Source organism: Hyperolius riggenbachi, chromosome 2 (assembly GCF_040937935.1).
Source record: "Hyperolius riggenbachi isolate aHypRig1 chromosome 2, aHypRig1.pri, whole genome shotgun sequence".
In the NCBI taxonomy this organism is placed as follows: Eukaryota; Metazoa; Chordata; class Amphibia; order Anura; family Hyperoliidae; genus Hyperolius; species Hyperolius riggenbachi.
Genome location: NC_090647.1, coordinates 130,020,086 through 130,043,068, shown reverse-complemented (window position 1 = coordinate 130,043,068; position 22,983 = coordinate 130,020,086). Strand labels below are relative to the sequence as shown.

Genomic DNA, 22,983 nt, shown 5'->3' with positions numbered 1-22,983 from the left:
GTTTCCAGCTTGGAAGGAGGAAGCATCAGTCACGTGACACGCAACATGGACCGCAAACTCGTGACCCTGTCCACTAAGCTTGGGTGCTGAAGTGCGGTGTTCGGCATAATGCGGGTTTCCTAATGCAAGATGCCAAATTCAACCACCAACACTACCTTCCGGTCACTGATTCAGAAGAAGTATGCAGATCAGGCGATTAGACCTCATGATACTAAAATTAGCAGGAAATGTGTGTTCACAACTAACTACTGAAGCTGAAAGATCAAGCATGGTAGATGAGCAATTGACATTTTTAGAACCAGGTCAGCAATGGCAGCTTCCGCATTCTCTCAGTATAGGTGCACTTTAGGAAGATGAATCATCAAAGCTGATGGTAAAATGTCACTAAAGGATGCACAGCCTTCTTAGCAAACAGTGCTACTCACGAGAGGCTGCAGAGCACACCGTCTAGGCCGGACAGGAAGGAATGCCCTGCATTTACTCACTTTACAATGTTTGGATGATCAAAGTGCTCGAGCCGTTTCAGCAGCGCTACCTCTCGGACAGTAGAGAGCGGGAGGCCATTCTCGTTTGTCTGCACTCGCACATTTTTGAGAGCCACAAACTTTCCACTCTGCAGGTCTCGGGCCTTGTACACCGTGCCATAAGCGCCAACGCCAATTTCGGCCACAGGTTCATACTGTCCACGGATCTCCTTAGCCATATTCTCGGGCATTCAAGGGACGCTCACGGTTTTTCTGCCTGGAAAATAAAATGAAAAAAAAAAAAATTGGTGTCATCAATCATTGTAATCAGTCTGCAATACAGGAATACAATCACCATCTAAATGCACCCCATAAATCATCCAGATACGGCGTGCTGAGAGAACACATGGAGTGATGTTACACGAAAATACACTTTTGTGAACACCAATATGAACAATGCTCTCCAATTCATTGATATTTATTACGCCAGTGTAATAAGCAGTGATTATGTGCACTGTGCAGTAACCCCCAATACCAGAAATAAGGATACTGTGCAGTGAGCAGTGATTATGTGCAGTAACCCCCAATACCAGAGATAAGTATTCTGTGCAATGAGCAGTGATTATGTGCAGTAACCCCCAATACCAGAAATAAAGATACTGTGCAGTGAGCAGACATTGTGTGCAGTAACCCCCTATACCAGAAATAAGGATACTGTGCAGTGAGCAGCAATTATGTGCAGTAATCCCCAATACCAGAGATAAGGATACTGTGCAGTGAGCAGACATTATGTTCAGTAACCCCAATACCAGAAATAAGGATACTGTGCAGTGAGCAGTGATTATGTGCAGTAACCCCCAATACCAGAGATAAGGCTACTGTGCAGTGAGCAGACATTATGTGCAGTAACCCCCAATACCAGAAATAAGGATACTGTGTAGTGAGCAGACATTATGTGCAGTAACCCCCAATACCAGAAATAAGGATACTGTGCAGTGAGCAGACATTATGTGCAGTAACCCCCAATACCAGAAATAAGGATACTGTGCAGTGAGCATACATTATATGTGCAGTAACCCCTGATACCAGAGATAAGGATACTGAGCAGTGATTATATGCAGTAACCCCCAATACCAGAAATAAGGATACTGTGCAGTGAGCAGCGATTTTGTGCAGTAACCCCCAATACCAGAGATAAAGATACTGTGCAATCAGCAGTTATGTGCAGTAACCCCCAATACCAGATGTAGGGATACTACAGCCGAGCTAAGGGCCCATTCACACTACGGTGGTTATATATACACTCCAAAGGGTCAAAGCAATGCGTTTCGCAGGTGTGGCCCCGCTTCATCAAGCAAAATGGGATGGAGCATACAGCAAGAAGTGTCACATAGGCACTAGGCTGAGTCATAGACACTTGTAGCTGTATGCTCCATCCCCTATTGCCTGATGAAGCGGGGCCACACCTGCAAAACGCATTGCTTTGACCCTTTGGAGTATATACATAAATAAATTTTCTTGTTGATATAATAACCTGTTTTTGTGTGTCTGCTTGGAGGGGGTAAGTCCACCACTGCCTCCCCCGTTTTTGTTTTTTTTAAGTTTTAGCTACTTTTATTCTTTTAGCGCCTCTGTTCATTTCCACATTTTTGATGGCCACCCATGGTGGAAGGGTGTTAACCCCTTGTTACCAGATCCACAGAGAGACTTCTTAATCCTGAGTGGAGACAGGTCTAATCCCCCACCTGCATCTACAGTGGTTGCCTTAGTGGTAACCCATGTTTGTGAGTATAACTTTACATACTTGCCTCACATTACCCACATCAATCCAGTACATACTGCACTATTAGGCTCTCAGTGTTCTCTCTTGTTTTCTCATTGCCATGTATGAAGGCAAGCCACCCAATAGCCCAAAGGTGTCCATACACCAGGCGTGTCCATACTTTTTAGGCCAAGGGCCATATCGTTGTTCTTGAGAGTTTGCTAAGGGGGGGGCTGAACTTGTAAAATTAAACACAATTTTTTACTGATTGCCATAAGGTACACAATGCTTGCGACATTGTTAAATAAAACATTTCCGCAGGAAATAATCAATATACTGCGTGCAGTAAGCACAGCACAGTGGCAGCTGCTAATCAGTGGCCGTTATTGCTGCTGACACTGTGGCAGCTGCTAACCAGTGGGTGTTACTGTTGCTGGCACAGTGGCAGCTGCTAATCAGTGGGTGTTACTGCTGCTGGCACAGTGGCAGCTGCTAATCAGTGGGTGTTACTGCTGCTGACACTGTGACAGCGACTAATCAGTGGGTGTTACTGCTGCTGACACTGTGACAGCGACTAATCAGTGGGTGTTACTGCTGCAGGCACAGTGGCAGCTGCTAATCAGTGGGTGTTACGGCTGTTGACACTGTGGCAGCTGCTAATCAGCGGTTGTTACTGCTGCGGGCACAGTGGCAGCTGCTAATCAGTGGCTGTTACTGCTACAGTGGTGGCTGATAACCTACAGGTGAGCAAAGGGGGAGGCAGAGTGGCGACACAAGGTGGTCCCTGCATGCGGCACCACAGCTACAACTGTTGAGAGTTTGGGAGGCCACAAAAAAGCTCAGCGGGCCGTATTTGGCCCCCAGGCCGGGCATTGGACATGCCTGCCATACACATCAATATTCCCCGATGGAGACAGGACACAGGATCAGCGCTGCGAGACAGATGAGTGTGTGCTCCACTGCCACTCTGCTAGGGTCGCGGGGAGAAGCACTAGTTGGGGAGATCCTAGAGTCTTGCCAATCAGCTATGCACAGCGGCGGTTCCATAGATTTTTAATAGATTTCAAAGTGAAATCTGTGTGCAGTAATAGAGCCCTCTCTGATCAGATTTCAATCAGAGGGATACATCTTGTTTGAATCTAGTGGCCATCTGCCCGTGTATGGCCACCTACTGCGCCATTGCCATATACTGTTTAATATGATTACTTGCAAAACAGACGCCCCTGCAGACCATTAACCACTTGAGGACTACAGTCTTTCTAACCCTTAAGGACCAGGCACTTTTTTTCCATTCAGACCACTGCAGCTTTCACGGTTTATTGCTCGCTCATACAACCTACCACCTAAATGAATTTTGGCTCCTTTTCTTGTCACTAATAAAGCTTTCTTTTGGTGCTATTTGATTGCTCCTGCGATTTTTACTTTTTATTATATTCATCAAAAAAGACATGAATTTTGGCAAAAAAATGATTTTTTTAACTTTCTGTGCTGACAGTTTTCAAATAAAGTAAAATTTCTGTATACATGCAGCGCGAAAAATGTGCACAAACATGTTTTTGATAAAAAAAAAAAACCATTCAGTGTATATTTATTGGTTTGGGTAAAAGTTATAGCGTTTACAAACTATGGTGCAAAAAGTGAATTTTCCCATTTTCAAGCATCTATGACTTTTCTGACCCCCTGTCATGTTTCATGAGGGGCTAGAATTCCAGGATAGTATAAATACCCCCCAAATGACCCCATTTTGGAAAGAAGACATCCCAAAGTATTCACTGAGAGGCATAGTGAGTTCATAGAAGATATTATTTTTTGTCACAAGTAAGCGGAAAATGACACTTAATGACAAAAAAAAAAAAAAAAAAAAAAGTTTCCATTTCTGCTAACTTGCGACAAAAAAAAAATGAAATCTGCCACGGACTCACCATGCCCCTCTCTGAATACCTTGAAGTGTCTACTTTCCAAAATGGGGTCATTTGTGGGGTGTGTTTACTGTCCTGACATTTTGGGGGGTGCTAAATTGTAAGCACCCCTGTAAAGCCTAAAGGTGCTCATTGGACTTTGGACCCCTTAGCGCAGTTAGGGTGCAAAAAAGTGCCACACATGTGGTATTGCCATACTCAGTAGAAGTACTATAATGTGTTTTGGGGTGTATTTTTACACATACCCATACTTGGTGGGAGAAATACCTCTGTAAATGACAATCTTTTGATTTTTTTACACACAATTGTCCATTTACAGAGTTATTTCTCCCACCCAGCATCGGTATGTGTAAAAATACACCCCAAAACACATTGTACTACTTCTCCCGAGTACGGCGATACCACATGTGTGGCACTTTTTTGCACCCTAACTGCGCTAAAGGGCCCAAAGTCCAATGAGTACCTTTAGGATTTCACAGGTCATTTTGCGGAATTTGATTTCCAGACTACTCCTCACGGTTTAGGGCTCCTAAAATGCCAGGGCAGTATAGGAACCCCACAAATGACCCCATTTTAGAAAGAAGACACCCCAAGGTATTCCGTTAGGAGTATGGTAAGTTCATAGAAGATTTTATTTTTTGTCAAAAATTAGCAGAAAATTGATTTTTATTGTTTTTTTCACAAAGTGTCATTTTCCACTAACTTGTGACAAAAAATAAAATCTTCTATGAACTCGCCATACACCTAACGGAATACCTTGGGGTGTCTTCTTTCTAAAATGGGGTCATTTGTGGGGTTCCTATACTGCCCTGGCATTTTAGGGGCCCTAAACCGTGAGGAGTAGTCTGGAAATCAAATTCCGCAAAATGACCTGTGAAATCCTAAAGGTACTCATTGGACTTTGGGCCCTTTAGCGCAGTTAGGGTGCAAAAAAGTGCCACACATGTGGTATTGCCGTACTCGGGAGAAGTAGTAAAATGTGTTTTGGGGTGTATTTTTACACATACCCATGCTGGGTGGGAGAAATAACTCTGTAAATGGACAATTGTGTGTAAAAAAATCAAAAGAGTGTCATTTACAGAGGTATTTCTCCCACCCAGCATGGGTATGTGTAAAAATACACCACAAAACACATTGTACTACTTCTCCCGAGTACGGCGATACCACATGTGTGGCACTTTTTTGCACCCTAACTGCGCTAAAGGACCCAAAGTCCAATGAGTACCTTTAGGATTTCACAGGTCATTTTGCGGAATTTGATTTCCAGACTACTCCTCACGGTTTAGGGCCCCTAAAATGCCAGGGCAGTATAGGCAGGGCCGGATTTGTGGGCAGGCCGAAGAGGCCGGGGACTAGGGCGGGGCTTGAGCTGGGGCGGTGTTGTAGCTGACAGGAGATCAGCTGTTCTATAATTAACTACAGTGTCTGTGCACGGACCTACTTCTGCTGCTTCTCGAGAGTCTCTCTCATGGCATGCACGCTGTTTGCTCTGACCCATCCCGCCCCTCCCCTCTGACACTGGGTGGAGACTGGAGAGGCAGAGAGCAGCAGAGCGGGAGACTTGAAGATAAGGAAGAATTAGACGTCACTACTCTGACAGGTAACTGTCGTGGAACAACTGATCTGCTACCAGGTTCTGTGGGCACTGCTGGCTTTATTGCTGTTCTAATTGCTGGAGGGCTGCCATTCTACACGGACAGTGTCTGCCAGTCTTCTGCCCCACCATCAGGATTCTGTCAATGTCCTGCTCTGCCCCTCCTCCCCTTCTTCATTGTGGCATCTCATCTAGAGCAGGAACTGTCCTTCAAAGTATCTCTGTCCTCCTCTGCATTCCGTTCTGTGTGTATCTGAGAGCACACATATGAAAGCTGTGGGGGAAGGGAAGGGAAGTGAGAGATGGAGCATCTGCCTGACATGTAGAGTTTAGTTGTTCACTAAAGGATTCGAGTGTTCCAGCCCAGGCTATGTTCACAGTAGCAGTTGGGTTGTGTTCCCTCTAGCAGCAGACTGCAATGCAATAGATAGGTAAAACGACTTCACACTTTACCATCATGTTGCATCGCATTATATACCGTAAAGCACAGCATCGATGAAAAGTATGCTTCTCTGTAACTGTTAAAGGCATACAGTCTGTTACCATGCCGCACACCCACCGCACAGGTACTGCATTGCAGTGTGGTGAGCTGAATTTCAGAACAGCTGTTCTGCTGTATCGCTACACACCACTGTGAAAGTGCCTTAAAGCGACTCAGAGATGAGTCATGTAGCCGTTTTTTTACTTACCCGGGGCTTCCTCCAACCCCATAAGCATGGATGCATCCCTCGCCATCCTCCCACAGGAAGATTGCGGCTTAACAGAGGGAGGACTTTGAGGGACATCCATGCTTATGGGGCTGGAGGAAGTCCCAACTAAAAAAAATGGCCATTTGACTCATTTCTAGTCTCTATAAGCTGAATACTGACCTGAAGATGGATCGGGTAACCTCACAGCGACTAGCGAGTTCCCCCGATCTATCTTCCTACCCAGATGCGTGAGCAGGAGGTTAAACAATTGTGGTACTTTGTGTGGGAGTCATCCGGGGACCTTAAACATCTGATCCATCGTGACAGTCATTATTGTTGCACATTGTCAAACGTCGTTTAAGTAATTGTGCTATGGTACCCATGTCGTGAGATCACCAAAACAATCGTTCCTCGCATGAAAAATATATGGTCGTCAGAAAAATCTCACAGTGGGAGCGCGCTTTTACTGTATACTCCAGCCTTGTGACTCAGAGTGTACGAAAACTCTCTTTTGTTATAAAAGTATTATAAAAGTGTGTTAACAATTCTGTGTATTCTGTGTTGTAAAAGTAATGTTTATTGTCGTATTTTTAACTTTCAACACAACTACGGTAGATTATTTTGGGATTGTTAACTGCTTGAAGAGAGTCTGAAGCGAGATTAAAAATCATCGCTTTTTAGCTTATATTCTACATGGGCATGTTTGCCCCTGCTAAAACGCCGCTATCCCGCTGCAAAACAAGGGGTCTTTACCCCCCAAATCCCCCCTGCTACCTCCGGGGAGCGCTTCCTGTAGAGACAGAGCTAAGCTCTGCAGCTCTGCCTCTCAGCGCGTCTATCAGCCGTGTATCTCCGCCTCTCCTCCGCCCCTCTCAGTCTTCCTTCACTCCTCTAGGAGCAGCAAAATGCACGACCAAGAAAGGTTGTGGATTTTGCAGGGGGGATTTGGGGGGTAAAGACCCTTCGTTTTGCCACGGGATAGCGGTGTTTTAGCAGGGGCAAACATGCCCCTGTTGAATATAAGCTAAAAAGCGATTTTTAATCTTCCTTCAGAGTCTCTTTAATGCTGAATATAAAGCCCTGCAACTGTGAACTCTATAGAGGTGATTTCACTAGCAGCGTTGTGATCACTCTGCATGCAGCATTTTCAGAGCAATCGCATTCAATGGCTGCAGGGCCGAATCGTGATTGCTCCAGGAATCATGGTTCGGCCTCTTGCACACTACATGCGATTCAGATTTTTTTTTTAATACGATCCAATTTTTGATTCAGATTAAATACGTAGCAGAATGCAGTACTTTTTTGTTTTATTAGAATCAAAAATCCGATCGAATAAAAAATCAAAATCGCATTTAGTGTGCAAGCTCTATTTAGACTTGGAAGGGGCGGTTGGAGAAAGTGGGGCCTAGGGCACTGAAAAGTACAAATCCGGCCCTGAGTATAGGAACCCCACAAATGACCCCATTTTAGAAAGAAGACACCCCAAGGTATTCCGTTAGGTGTATGGCGAGTTCATAGAAGATTTTATTTTTTGTCACAAGTTAGTGGAAAATGACACTTTGTGAAAAAAACAATAAAAATCAATTTTCCGCTAACTTTTGACAAAAAATAAAATCTTCTATGAACTTACCATACTCCTAACGGAATACCTTGGGGTGTCTTCTTTCTAAAATGGGGTCATTTGTGGGGTTCCTATACTGCCCTGGCATTTTAGGGGCCCTAAACCGTGAGGAGTAGTCTGGAAATCAAATTCCGCAAAATGACCTGTGAAATCCTAAAGGTACTCATTGGACTTTGGGCCCTTTAGCGCAGTTAGGGTGCAAAAAAGTGCCACACATGTGGTATCGCCGTACTCGGGAGAAGTAGTACAATGTGTTTTGGGGTGTATTTTTACACATACCCATGCTGGGTGGGAGAAATACCTCTGTAAATGACAATCTTTTGATTTTTTTACACACAATTGTCCATTTACAGAGTTATTTCTCCCACCCAGCATGGGTATGTGTAAAAATACACCCCAAAACACATTTTACTACTTCTCCCGAGTACGGCAATACCACATGTGTGGCACTTTTTTGCACCCTAACTGCGCTAAAGGGCCCAAAGTCCAATGAGTACCTTTAGGATTTCACAGGTCATTTTGCGGAATTTGATTTCCAGACTACTCCTCACGGTTTAGGGCCCCTAAAATGCCAGGGCAGTATAGGAACCCCACAAATGACCCCATTTTAGAAAGAAGACACCCCAAGGTATTCCGTTAGGAGTATGGTGAGTTCATAGAAGATTTTATTTTTTGTCACAAGTTAGTGGAAAATGACACTTTGTGAAAAAAACAATAAAAATCAATTTTCCGCTAACTTTTGACAAAAAATAAAATCTTCTATGAACTCACCATACTCCTAACGGAATACCTTGGGGTGTCTTCTTTCTAAAATGGGGTCATTTGTGGGGTTCCTATACTGCCCTGGCATTTTAGGGGCCCTAAACCGTGAGGAGTAGTCTGGAAATCAAATTCCGCAAAATGACCTGTGAAATCCTAAAGGTACTCATTGGACTTTGGGCCCTTTAGCGCAGTTAGGGTGCAAAAAAGTGCCACACATGTGGTATCGCCGTACTTGGGAGAAGTAGTACAATGTGTTTTGGGGTGTATTTTTACACATACCCATGCTGGGTGGGAGAAATAACTCTGTAAATGGACAATTGTGTGTAAAAAAATCAAAAGATTGTCATTTACAGAGGTATTTCTCCCACCCAGCATGGGTATGTGTAAAAATACACCACAAAACACATTGTACTACTTCTCCCGAGTACGGCGATACCACATGTGTGGCACTTTTTTGCACCCTAACTGCGCTAAGGGGCCCAGAGTCCAATGAGTACCTTTAGGCTTTACAGGGGTGCTCAAAATTTAGCACCCCGCCCACTTGCCAGGACAGTTAACAAACCCCACAAATGACCCCATTTTGGAAAGAATACACGCTAAGGTATTCCATGAGGGCCATGGTGAGTTCATAGAAAATGTTATTTTTTGTCACAAGTTAGCGGAAAATGACATTTTGTGAAAAAACAAAAAAAAACCACAAAACCACAATTTCTGCTAACTTGTGACAAAAAATAAAACATTCTATGAACTCACCATGCACCTCACGGAATACTTTTGGGTGTCCTCTTTCCAAAATGGCATCATTCGTGGGGTCTGTCCTGGCATTTTAGGGTCTCTGCAATCATTACATGTATGGCCAGTATTAGGAGTTTCTGCTATACTCCTTATATTGGGCATAAGGGTAATGCACTGTGGGCTGAAAGGAAAAATTAACGTCAAACAATCAATCAATGTGGATGAAAAAATATCTGCCAAAAAATTTTGGAGAAAAAAAAAGAAAAAAAAAAAAAAAAAAGAGGAAGGCGTCTGCCAGGACATAGGAGCTGCCGCCCCAAAAATCCAAACCCACCAGCTCGTATGCCCTGGCAAACCTGATTTATCCATTCACACCGATCGATGTGGATGAACAAATCATTGCCAGAGTTCTTTTTTGATACAAAGTGTTTGCCAAAGCATATGAATCCCCAACACCACTCCTCGGCCCATATGCCTCGGCAAACGTATCTTTTTGACTGCGGAGGAGAAATCTCGTCCTGCAGCGCTGCATGCACCGACTTATGTGTAAGCTGACAGACGCGCATTGTTCTGTCAGGATGCACCATCAGTGCTGCAGCTGATTGGTCGGTCTGGATAGAAAAAAGAGAGAAGAAAAAAGACAAAACAATACAAAAAGGAGGAGAAGGCGTCTGCCAGGACATAGGAGCTGCCGCCCCAAAAATCCAAACCCACCAGCTCGTATGCCCTGGCAAACCTGATTTATCCATTCACACCGATCGATGTGGATGAACAAATCATTGCCAGAGTTCTTTTTTGATACAAAGTGTTTGCCAAAGCATATGAATCCCCAACACCACTCCTCGGCTCATATGCCTCGGCAAACGTATCTTTTTGACTGCGGAGGAGAAATCTCGTCCTGCAGCGCTGCATGCACCGACTTATGTGTAAGCTGACAGACGCGCAATGTTCTGTCAGGATGCACCATCAGTGCTGCAGCTGGTTAGTCGTTCGCTCGGTCCACCTGGAAGGTTATTGGATGGAAAAAGGAAAAAAAATACAAAAAAAAACAAAAAACAGGCAAGCAGCAAAGCAATTACTTCATTAACATTAATAAACTGAACTTTTTTAATAAAAACCTTAACATTGCAAACTAAACATTAGCTTCTTTGCTTACCTGTTTTTTGTTTTTTTTTTGTTTTTTTTAACTTACCTCCCGAGGACAAACCTCTCCTCCCCCATGGGACAATGTGCGAAGTGCAAATCGCACAGAGTTGTGGCGAAGTACATTACGCATTTTGTCCCAAGTGAAAGGAGAGGTTTCTGGCAGCCCTGTGTATTACGCTCTCTCAAAACCAGATGTTTGGTTTCACACTGCATATTGACATATCCGGTGGGTCGAGCCCGCCGCACCGTATCGTCCAAAACAGACCTTCAGGGAATACCACAAGAGTAGCATTCGGCCTAGTAATGAACTGCGTCGCCATAGACTAACATGACTTCCGGGCCGATCGAAATTGCCACAGAAGCCACGCAGTAACGTAGGCATGCACTAGTGTTAAGTCAAGCACTTCCGGCGTAGGGGGGGACCGCAAAGTGTGACTTTCGCTAGGCATTTTGCCCTAACGCATCGCAGCAGTGTGAAATAGCACTGAGAGACCCTTGTGTGCCTACCGCTGTGTCTGTAGTTCCCTACTCTCTAATAGTGTACCTGCTCATGGTACCTCTCAAAACACTCCCCTAGGCATAGTCCAGGCTGGTCAGGGCAGCGGGGACAATAAACAGTGGTGTCACGCCTTGTTCCAGCCCTGCTGCAGACACGACAGCGTTTTCTTCGGATTCGGTGACCTGGGGTACTTGGAATCGGATAGGCGTAATGCCTTCCATGCAGCCTGCTAGTTGCATCTTGGGGTTGGGCCCGGGCACCTCCTGGATACAGGAGTTCCATAGTGATCTGTCTCTGAAATTGTAGAAACGATCCAGTTCTCCCAGCCTTACTGTAGAGAACAAAGCTGTTGTAAACTGCCAATTGAATTAAATAAAAGGACACTTTTTTATACCAGCGCCTTGTTTTGCGGGAAAGTAAATAGGGCGCTAACCTCTGGTCATTGAAGTCCACCCCTCCCATGTTGGTATTATACTCGTGGACGACAAGGGGTTTTTCAATGACCTCAGTTCGCCGTTGAATTTGGACTGTCGTGTCTGCGTGAATGGTGGACAGAAAGTAAACGTCCCTCTTGTCCTTCCATTTCACCGCGAGCAGGTCGTCAGCACTCAATGCGGCCCTCTGCCCCCGTTGAAGTTTGGTGGTAATGAGCCGTTGGGGGAAGCCCCGGCGACTATGCCGCACGGTGCCACAGCATCGGATTCCTTCTAACTTTAAGTGCTGATAGAGGGCCACACTTGAGTAGTAATTGTCCACATAAAGATGGTACCCCTTCTGGAACAAGGGTGACGCCAAGTCCCACACAACCTTTCCACTGCTCCCCAGGTAGTCAGGGCATCCGACCGGCTCCAATTTGGAGTCTTTTCCCTCATAGACTCTAAAATAAGATGTATAGCCTGTGGCCCTTTCACAGAGCTTATACAGTTTCACCCCATACCGGGCGCGCTTGCTTGGGATGTACTGTTTGATGCCAAGGCGCCCGGTAAAACGTATGAGGGACTCATCTACGCAGATTTGCTGTTCAGGGGTATAAGCATCTGCAAATTTTGATGACAGGTGGTCTATGAGGGGCCGCATTTTGTGGAGCCGGTCAAAAGCAGGGTGGTCACTTTCATGACAGGTTTCATCATCATTGAAGTGCAGGAAGCGCAGGATGTTCTCAAATCGTGTCCTGGACATGGCAGCAGAGTACAAGGGAACATGTTGTGATGGGTCTGTAGACCAATAAGACCGCAACACATTTTGTTTGATTTGACCCATGTTTAAGAGAAGGCCCAAAAAAATGTTAAGTTCGGAAACTTGGACTGGTTTCCACCGAAATGGCTGGGCAAGGAAGACATTCGGATTGGCGGTTAGAAATTGTGTGGCTTTACGGTTGGTCTCTGCCACGACTAGGTCTAAGAGATCCTGGGTGATGAACAGATAAAAAAAGTCTAGGGGCGATCCTAGATTATCTGTCATCACCTGGACTCCAGACTGGGCGGTGAAAGGGGGCAGTACGGGTGCGGCGGTATCAGGGGATTGCCAATTTGGATTTGCCAGCACCTCTGGTAAACTAGGGGTAGTACGGGCCCGTCTACTTGATGGCTGCGACTGGGGTGTTACTACACGTGCCACCGAACCAGTTTCAACTTCCACGCTGGTGCTCGCCACTTCACCAGGGTGTACGGAAGTACTGGTTCTAGGTCCAGGAGATGCTGTGCTGCCTGCCCCACCATGAAATCTCAGACCAGCACGAGCACCACTCTGCTGCCCTTGAGGCTGATCCTGCGCCACCTGCGGTCCAACGACATGGGGTGTGGTACGGCTGGCTCTAGCCGGGACCTCAACCTCGTCATCACTATCGGTCAGTGAGCCACTGCTCAATTCAGGTACAAACTCTGACCCAGATGATTCGTCGAATGGTTCGTCCCAATCGTCCTCATCCGACTGGGCCATGTACCTGAGAACCTCATCATCGGAATACCCCTTTTTTGCCATGGTGGACTGCTAAATTTAGGGGGTATTCCTCTGAGACTACCCAGAAAAAAGAGCACCTACTTAGCGAAAGGGAGTATTTGAGCGGTAGAAAGCTGTGATCACTGAGTTTTGATTAAAAAAAAAAAATCAAAACTGATGTTTACAGTGCACAGCTAGTGTACAGTGGTTTTTGCAGTGATCAGAAAAAAAAATTCTGTCACTGCGGTGGGGTGGGCTGAACGCAAGTGCAGGCGAGCGATCAGACCTGATCGGGCAAACACTGCGTTTTTTAGTGGATCCTAGTGACCCTAATAGATCTGACTGCGATCAGTAATGATCACTAAGGCCAGAAACCCACTGGGAGCGCTTTGTAAGCGTGAGTGATTTGAAAAAGCTCTTGGTAATGCAATGCTATGGGGGATTTTTATAAAATCACATCACTCAAGTGGGATCACACCCATAGCATTACATTAGCTAGAGCTTTTCAAATCACAAAGCGCTCAGAAAAGCTCTCCTAGTGGGTTTCTAGCCTTACAGATACTATATAGTAACAATGTTGATTAGCGACAGTGATGACGCTAATTAGTGACTGTGGTGCAGTGGGCTGAGCACTAACTGACACTAACAAAGGGGCCTAGCTAACTGGCCTAACTGCTAACACTAGTGATACTAAAAAAGTGACAGTTTCCACTGATCACTGTTTTTAGATCACTAGGATAGTGACAGGGGGGTGGTGGCGAGTGGGGAATCAGAAGCAATCAGAAACAATCACAGGCCAATCACGGGACAATCAAAGCCAATCACAGGCCAATCACGGGACAATCACAGGCCAATCACGGGACAATCACAGGCCAATCACGGGACAATCACAGGCCAATCACGGGGCAATCACAGGCCAATCACGGGACAATCACAGGCCAATCACGGGACAATCACAGGCCAATCACGGGACAATCACAGGCCAATCACGGGACAATCACGGGCCAATCACGGGACAATCACAGGACAATCACAGGCCAATCACGGGACAATCACAGGCCAATCACGGGACAATCACGGGACAATCACGGGACAATCACAGGCCAATCACGGGACAATCACAGGCCAATCACGGGACAATCACGGGACAATCACAGGCCAATCACGGGACAATCAAATACAATTACGGGACAATCAAATACAATGACAGCACAATATGACAGCACAATCAAATACAATGCACTGGGAAGGTGATTGGGGGGGGGGGGGGGGGGGTCTGAGGGCGATCTGAGGGTGAGGGGGGTTGATTAGGTGCCCGCACGGGGCAGATTGGGTCCTGATCTGATGGGTGGCAGACACAGGGGGTGACCGATGGGAGGTCAGTGAGTGATTACAGGGGAGAATAGATGTAAACAATGCACTGGGGAGGTTATCAGGGGGGGGGTCTGAGGACAATCTGGGGGTCTGGGTGGGTGATCAGGTGCCCCCAAGGGACAGTTTAGGGTCTGCTCTGATGGGTGGTGGTGACAAGGGGTGATAGACAAGTGACAGACAGGTGATAGACAGGTGGTCAGTGGGTGAGGCAGATGCAGTACAGTATACAGGGGTGGGGGGCTGGGGGGGGGGTCTGGGGGGATCTGAGGGTAGGGGGGGGGGGTGATCAAGGGACCCTAGGGGGCAGTTAGGGACCTAATCTAAATAATAGCGTCGGCAGATAGTGGCAGGGGGTGATTGATAGGTTTATTAGGGGGTGCTTGGGTGCAAACTTGGGTCTGCTGGGGTGGTCAGGGGGGGTTCTGAAGGCTGGGGTGGGCGATCGGGGGGTCTGTGGGTGTAAAAAACCTGTTCTGTGCTTGCTCTAACAGGGCTGCCTCCTCCTCCGAGATCCGTGCGAAGATGCGTGCAGAGGAGGAGGAGGCAGCCTGTATAATACACTTTGTTACGTAAACAAAGTGTATTATACAATACTATTGGCCAGATCGTATTTTTAAACCCCGCCGGCGCTGCTAATTGGCCGGCGGGGTATCGGGCAAGGTGGGCGGGACCTTTCGCCGCGGGGAGCGTGCGTCATAGATGACGCGATCGCTCCCCGGACACGCCTTAAGGACCCGCCGCCGTCAGGCGTATTGCGGTCCTTAAGGCGTCCACTTTGCCGCCGCCCATGGGCTGTGGGCGGTCGGCAAGTGGTTAATAACAGTACACTTTTAATTTCACCAGTGACCATGAGCCATCTGGTTAGATGCTCGCTTTATCGCAAAATCTGATTAATGAGATGCTAAATGTAATAGTTGATGCAATTTGTATGTAGCTTGGAATTGAACCAATCAAAATCTCTGGCAACTGGATAGGATTGGCCCACTAAAGCCTCATCTAGATGAGGCTGCGATCCGGCGGATCGCCTCTTCCGCGACCTCGCGTGTGCCCGCCGCGTCCCCACTCGCCGGATTAGATTCCCCGCTCGTCCCCGCCGGCGCCGCTCATCTTCCACTCGATTCCCTGCCATTGTCCCCTCGCGGGGAACGAGCAGGGAATCGGCAGTGGGGAGATCCGTCCTGTCCGATCTTATCAATCGATTGATTGATAAGCCACATCACCGCCGCATTTACGCGTGTAGATGCGGCTTTAGGAATTGGATGCAATCTACAACAAAAATCTGCATTAACCTCCTGAGCGTTACGCCGCTCAGGAGTTTTTGCACTATTAGTGTTGTTTCCCCCCCCTCCCCCGCACTAATTTATTAGTTTAATTGTAACCATTAGATACTAGCTAGCGCTAGGCTAGCTAGTATTGTCTGCCCCCCCCCCCCCCCCAAATGCCTGCTGGATACATTACCTTGACTAGATCCTGCGACAGGTGCAGCCTCCCCGCCCAGCTCCAGTCTTCACTATGGGGAGGATCGTACATGACATCACCAACCTCATACGCAGTCCTGATCCTCCCCATGGTGAGGACCGGAGCTGAGCTGGAGGCTGCTCGATCGCTGGATCCTGGCGTGGTAGTGTATCCAGCTGGCGATCGGGGGGGGGGGATGATTGCAGGCTATCGGGGGGTGCCGGATGACAATACTAGCTAGCATCTAAAGATTACAATTAAACAAATAAATGAATTCCTGCATGTCCCGATTGGCCAGAAAACCTCTGCAGCAGCATGCCCGACAGTGTCGAGCATACCGCTATGAAGGTTAACGTAGAAAATGTGCATTTCTTTGACCAACTCAATTCACAAAGATACCAGTACAGGTAGTTCCCGGTTAACTAATGAGATAGGAACTGTAGGGTCGTTCTTAACCTGAATACGTTCTTAAGTCAGAACGCTGTGCCTCTCTGTCCCCATCTGTGCTTGTTTAATCCCCTTTGTGCCTCTCTATACGCCCCCCTGTGACTGTTTGCCTCTCTCTGTGCCTCTTTTTTCCATCCCTCCCTCTGTTTGTACCCCGTCTCCAATTAGCAATGCTGGACTCACCTTCCAGTACAAGTCCAGCACTGCCTGTCTAGCCACTCCATCTCCTGCAGCCTCTAGTGTACAGCACTGCTTCCTGTATGTCATGTGATATACAGTTTGCATGCCGTGCACAAGAGCTGGAAGGTGGCAGAGAGAGGACGACTGACAGCGTTTGACTCTTTTCGGAGGCGAGTCCAGCACTGCAGCTGCTACAGGAAACTCGCCATCACTCGGGAGAAGTTTGATGCCACTTCTTCAAACTTTCCCCACGCAGCAATGATGTAATTGCGACAGGATTGGGCCATTCACAAGTCGAGGACTACCTGTAATTCTGTGGACACAGTGGAATTCCACACTGAAATGAGCTTTACAATTTTGTTTTAGTTTCTGACAGATTTTTTTTTTTTTTTTTTTTTACTATTTGTATTCAAAAAAACTGTCAGCCTTAGGCCCCCTTTCACATTGCACGCTTTGCCATCTAGATTTTGGCAATACGTGCAGAAGGCCGACACGCACGACATGAGAAGGTCCATAGACTGCACTGTCTGATGTTCTCACTGCATGCGTTCTAGACCAGTGCAGTCCGCGAACGCATTCTGCAGGGCTGTGGAGTCGGTCCAAAAATCCACCGACTCCGACTCCTCAGTTTAGGATTCCACCGACTCCGACTCCTCGACTCCGACTCCTCTAATTTGCATATTACAATTTTGTTGATTAAAAGTATGTAACATGAAATTCGTCTCTTAACTGCCAACGCTTAGGAATTTTACAAGACAACTGAAGTGAGAAGGATATGTAGACTACTATATTTATTCCCTTTAGACTAAAACTAGTGCTTGGTAAGAGTACTTGTAAAAAGGTACAGACCGGAACAAAGAACATCTATCAGGCCCTAGGCATTGTAAGTGTGGGTACATGTAAGAATGATGTGCAGGTACTCTGCAGGGGAATGAGGAGATTCTTCCTCTGTTACACATTCTTCATGCACAATCTGAACAAGGTTTATGGGTGACAGACAACACCTCTGTGTTCAATGTGCACAGCATACTCAGTGGATTCCCTGCAGCTCTGTGGGGAGTGCATATGTAGAGTATAGTACTACTGTGTAACAAAGTAAACCTGAGACAGATTAAATTAAAGTTTTATACATACCTGGGGCTTCCTCCAGCCGCCTTCAGGATAATCAGTCCCTCGTTGTCCTCCTCCACCACCTGGATCTTCTGCTATGAGTCTAGGTACTTGAGCCAGTCGGGCGTAGTGCGCATGCACACACTCCGCCGCCAGGAGCATACTACACCTGTGCAGCACTATTGCGCAGGTGCAGAATGTTCCTGGCTGTGGAAGCGGCATGCGGCCGGACGGCGCTGACTGGCTGAATCACCAGGACACATAGCAGAAGATCCGGGTGGTGGAGGACAGCGAGGGACTGATTAGCCTGAAGGGGGCTGGAGGAAGCCCCAGGTATGTATAAAACTTTACTTTTCATCCGTCTCAGGTACCCTTTAATTTGTAGTCACCAAACCAAATTTTAACAACATATCAAATTATTTGATTTCATCAGCAAAGGGAGTGCATACATTTGCATAAATCAGCATCAATGCAGAATTATTTCCATCTCATTGACCATCTCTATTAGTGACACAGCTACACATCAGGCTTTATTCTTACAGCATAGATGTTATTTCATATATATGAGATTCCTGTGTACACATCATGTATACAGTCACAATCAGATGTGTATATCTGACCTTAAAAATACGGGGACGGCTTTATTGAAGCAGCACAAGTAACTAATTTTGATTGGTTTATTTCATTTTTGTGGACTAAGCACAGCTATTACTGTATATATACATTATTTTTAATGACTATTATCTGAGAAATAGAACATTTTATCATATTTTCTATTTTAATTACAGTTACAAATTCATTAGGAGTCAGAGTCGGTGCATTTTTTCCCGACTCCAGGCACCCAAAATTGCCCGACTCCACGACTCCGACTCCACAGCCCTGGCAACCTGCACACATTTTCCCCCGAAACGTGCAGCTGACCCATTCACAGTGCGTTCCGATCGCACGACCATCTGCGTTTGGTAATATGAAAGGGGCCTTACAGCTTTGCTGACAAGTCTTTAAGGTTATGAAATATAGCATGTCCTATTAATATTTAATACAGAATTTCCACAATATCTCAACAGATGTAGTAAAGAAACCACAAACTGATTGTAACAGACTTATCCTACAGCTAAGACATTGCTAAATAAAAGTTCCCTCTAATTGAATTCAATTTTTCTCCCATCTACTGGCTCTGCAGCCCTGTCATCAAGGCCCACCAACAGTGTATGTTTTATGGAAATCCACAGAGGGAATTTAAAGGGAGCCTGAAGTGAGAGGTATATGGAGGCTGTAACTTATTTAATTTTAAAGGGACCCTTAACTGAGAGGGTTATGGATGTTTCCTTCTAAGCAATACCAGTTGCCTGGCATCCTGCTGATCTCTTTGGCTGCAGTAGTGGCTGAATTACACACCTGAAACAAGCATGCAGCTAATCCAGTCTGACTTCAGACAGAGCACCTAATCTGCATGCTTGTTCAGGGGCTGTGGCTAAAAGTATTAGAGACACAGGATCAGCAGGAGAGCCAGGCAACTGGTATTATTTTAAGGAAAAATCTATATACTTCTCACTTTAGGTTCCCTTTAAACAATACCAGTTGCCTGGCTGTCCTGCTGATCCTCTGCCTCTAATGCTGGGTACACACGATACAATTTTCTGGCAGATTTACCTGCCAGATTTATTCTTTCCAACATGTCTGATCTGAATTGCCATCTATTTTCTGTTCACTTCTATAGAAATCGATCAGAAAATCGATCAAAATTCAGATCGGACATGTTGACGGGGGGGGGGGGGGGGGGGGAATCGATCTGGCAGCTAAATGTGCCAGAAAATTGTTTTGTGTGTACCTAGCATAATACTTTTAGCCATATACCCTGAACAAGCATGCAGATCAGATGTTTCTGACAAAATCTAAATAGATTAGCTGAATTATTGTTTCGGATGTGTGATTAAGGCACTACTGCAGCCAGAATGATCAGAAGGACTGCCAGACAACTGGTATTACAACCAGAGTAGAAGTGCACTTCCTTGATACCCCCAATAAAGAATGTCCACACTGTAGCAGGCCTGGGAGAGGCGTACCTATATTATAGCCGCTGGGAGATTTTGGCGCAGGGGTAAACTGCTTACCCTGCTCCTGCACGTCCCGCCGGTGTTAATTACTATTCCCCCTCCAGGCCGGCGTGGTAAGTGGGGGAAAAAACGTAATTGGGTTTCCAGCTATTGCTTGTGGCCGAATTACAGTCTTCTGGTAGTGATTTGTGCTCAGTTTTCTGACGGCGCCCAAATCAGTCACTGTGCACTGCTATAGCCATAATTCCTACTACAGTCTATGGTGGCGCCGACTGCGCCCAAATCTCCCTCCTATGCTGTTTTTACAATGCTCGCAGGAGAGCATCTACTGCAGAGTCCCAGTATCCAAGAATGGGGCTCTTATTCACCGATTCTCCACATTGGTAAGTTCTGAATCCAATTGTCACCTAAAACAAAAGAAAACTGTAATGGTGCAGGCTGCCAATGCGGAGAATCAGTGAATAAGAGCCCATTTTTGGATACTGGGACTTTGCAGCAGATGCCCTCCTGGGCCTTCTAGCAGGGCTGTGGAGTCGGTACAAAAATCATCTGACTCCCAACTCCTCAGTTTATGAAACCACCGATTCCAATTCCAGGCACTCAAAATTGCTCTGACTCCTCGACTCCACAGACCTGCCTATTAGAGTTTAGTTATTCGCCAGGAACTGTTCGCCGGTGAACTAGTTCGTCCATCTCTACATACAAACTCCAAGCAGAGAGGGATTTGATCCAGGGACCCAGAGTGCTAGCCACTATGCCACCACCAATGGTCGAGTATCATATGAAATGGCCACATTTCATTTGGGAGCAGAGAGAAGATGAAAAACATCACTCCCTGCTCTTGGTAATCTCAGAGAATATAAAAAAATATATATATGTTCCCGATTGCCTAAGTTCTTCCTTCTTGCACATCATTTGGGGACTAGCTATTGCCGGCACCCAAATTACACAGTAAGCACCGCTATAGCTGTAATGAACATTACAGCCTATGGCGACGCCCAAATCTGCCACAGCGTGGGTGCCACACGAGCACCAAAATCACCTTCACAATGGTCATTCCTACTCTACAGATCAAATATTGCAGAAACTAAGCTCAGAAATGTGCAGCCGTGGGTTGTTCTTCCCATGATGCAGGTGAAGCCACAGAGAACTTATCAGCAGAATGCAGAGACAGTACTGCTTGTGGACAATGGCTGATGTAAAGCATTTGTAAGCAATAAGCAACTCATCAGGCAGCAAATTCACCAATGTGTGATAAATGCAATGTTAATAATAGGATAGTTTTAGAATAATACATCAGTTCTGCACAAAGTTCACACAACTTTAGCCTGGCCTGGGGCGTTTTCTTCAAGAGTCAGCAGATCAGCATTACGCCTTGAGTAATAGAGCTTGAAATATGAAGTAGAGCTGTTGTTTTACGAGAAACATCAGCCCTGAAACTCGTGCTGTGTCAGAAATGCCATAGTCATAACTCAAATTAGCTGCCTGTATCAAGATAACAGCTATGATGTTAAGCTAAATGTGATCATCATGCACACACAATTACCATAGCTGTCTAATGCAAGGCCACATCATCTGTTCTTCCAGGAAACTACTCATTAAGACAGTAAACATGCTTGCTATAGGTTCCTAATCTATTAGAGCTGGTCCACACTAGGTCCGGAAAAGTATCCGTGGCTGCGTTTTTCAAACCTGATGAAAAACGGAGTCCCGGATACTAATGTTTAAAATAGCAGCCAGCCTCACCCAAGTAAAAAACGGATCCGTCTGCGTTTGCATCGATCCGTTTTCAAAACCTGAACGGAAGGTCCGGACCTGCTGCATTTTCACGCAACGGATCAGGACCACGGATACACGCAGGGGTAGTGAAAGCAATGAGAAAACGCATCTCCAGCTCCACAGGCAAAAAACGGATGTGAAAACGGATAGCCTGAGCTTTATGATTGGCCCAAAAAATCCTCCCACTCCTTCCTAATGATAGAGACGTTTTCTGTCAGGGAAAAACCTGAACGGAAACTGATACAAAACTGATGCACTTTCATCAGTTTGCAGTACGGTGGGTACTTCCCCTGATCCGGACTGCAGTGTCCGTCCTGCAACCGGGTCTAGTGTGGACCCAGCGATTTCCATTTCACCCAGGCGTCATGTAAATGCCGGGGAAAAAATACAGTGGCTTGCAAAAGTATTCGGCCCCCTTGAAGTTTTCCACATTTTGTCACATTACTGCCACAAACATGAATCAATTTTATTGGAATTCCACGTGAAAGATCAATTCAAAGTGGTGTACACGTGAGAAGTGGAATGAAAATCATACATGATTCCAAACATTTTTTACAAATCAACAATCACTCTTCCATAAAGGCCAACTTTGTGCAGTGCACGACTAATAGTTGTCCTATGGACAGACTCACCCACCTGAGCTGTAGATCTCTGCAGCTCATCCAGAGTCACCATGGGCCACTTGACTGCATTTCTGATCAGTGCTCTCCTTGTTCGGCCTGTGAGTTTAGGTGGACGGCCTTGTCTTGGTAGGTTTACAGCTGTGCCATACTCCTTCCATTTCTGAATGATCTCTTGAACAGTGCTCTGTGGGATGTTCAAGGCTTTGGAAATCTTTTTGTAGCCGAAGCCTGCTTTAAATTTCTCAATAACTTTATCCCTGACCTGTCTGGTGTGTTCTTTGAACTTCATGGTGTTGTTTCTCCCAAGATTCTCTTAGACAACCTCTGAGGCCGTCTTAGAGCAACTGTATTTGTACTGACATTAGATTACACACAGATGCCCTCTATTTAGTCATTCGCACTCATCAGGCAATGTCTATGGCAGCCATGGGCAAACTTGGCCCTCCAGCTGTTGAGGAACTAAAAGTCCCACAATGCATTGCAGGAGTCTGACAGCCACAGTCATGGCTCATAAAGGCAAATGCATTGTGGGATTTGTAGTTCCTTAACAGCTGGAGGGCCAAGTTTGCCCATGCCTGGTCTATGGGCAACTGACTACACTCAGACAAAAGGGGGCTGAATAATTACGCACACCCCACTTTACAGTTGATTTGTAAAAAAAAAATGTTTGGAATCATGTAGGATTTTTGTTCCACTTTTCACGTGTACACGACTTGGTATTGGTCTTTCAGGTGGAATTCCAATAAAATTGATTTATGTTTGTGGCAGTAATATGACAAAATGTGGAAAACTTCCAAGGGGGCCGAATACTTTTGCAACCCACTGT

The 22,983-nt window shown here is 46.0% G+C and overlaps 1 protein-coding gene across 2 annotated transcripts in view; it reads right to left on the bottom strand.

The window, feature by feature from the left end:
• Positions 1-22,983, bottom strand: part of CDK4 (cyclin dependent kinase 4) — a 112,453-nt gene that overhangs the window by 73,603 nt on the left and 15,867 nt on the right. For both annotated transcript variants that reach the window (XM_068267408.1, XM_068267407.1), the window contains one exon: positions 486-741. In XM_068267408.1, the coding sequence (XP_068123509.1) occupies positions 486-715 (230 nt within the window). In that variant the 5' untranslated portion in view covers positions 716-741. The remainder of the gene's footprint in view (positions 1-485; positions 742-22,983) is intronic.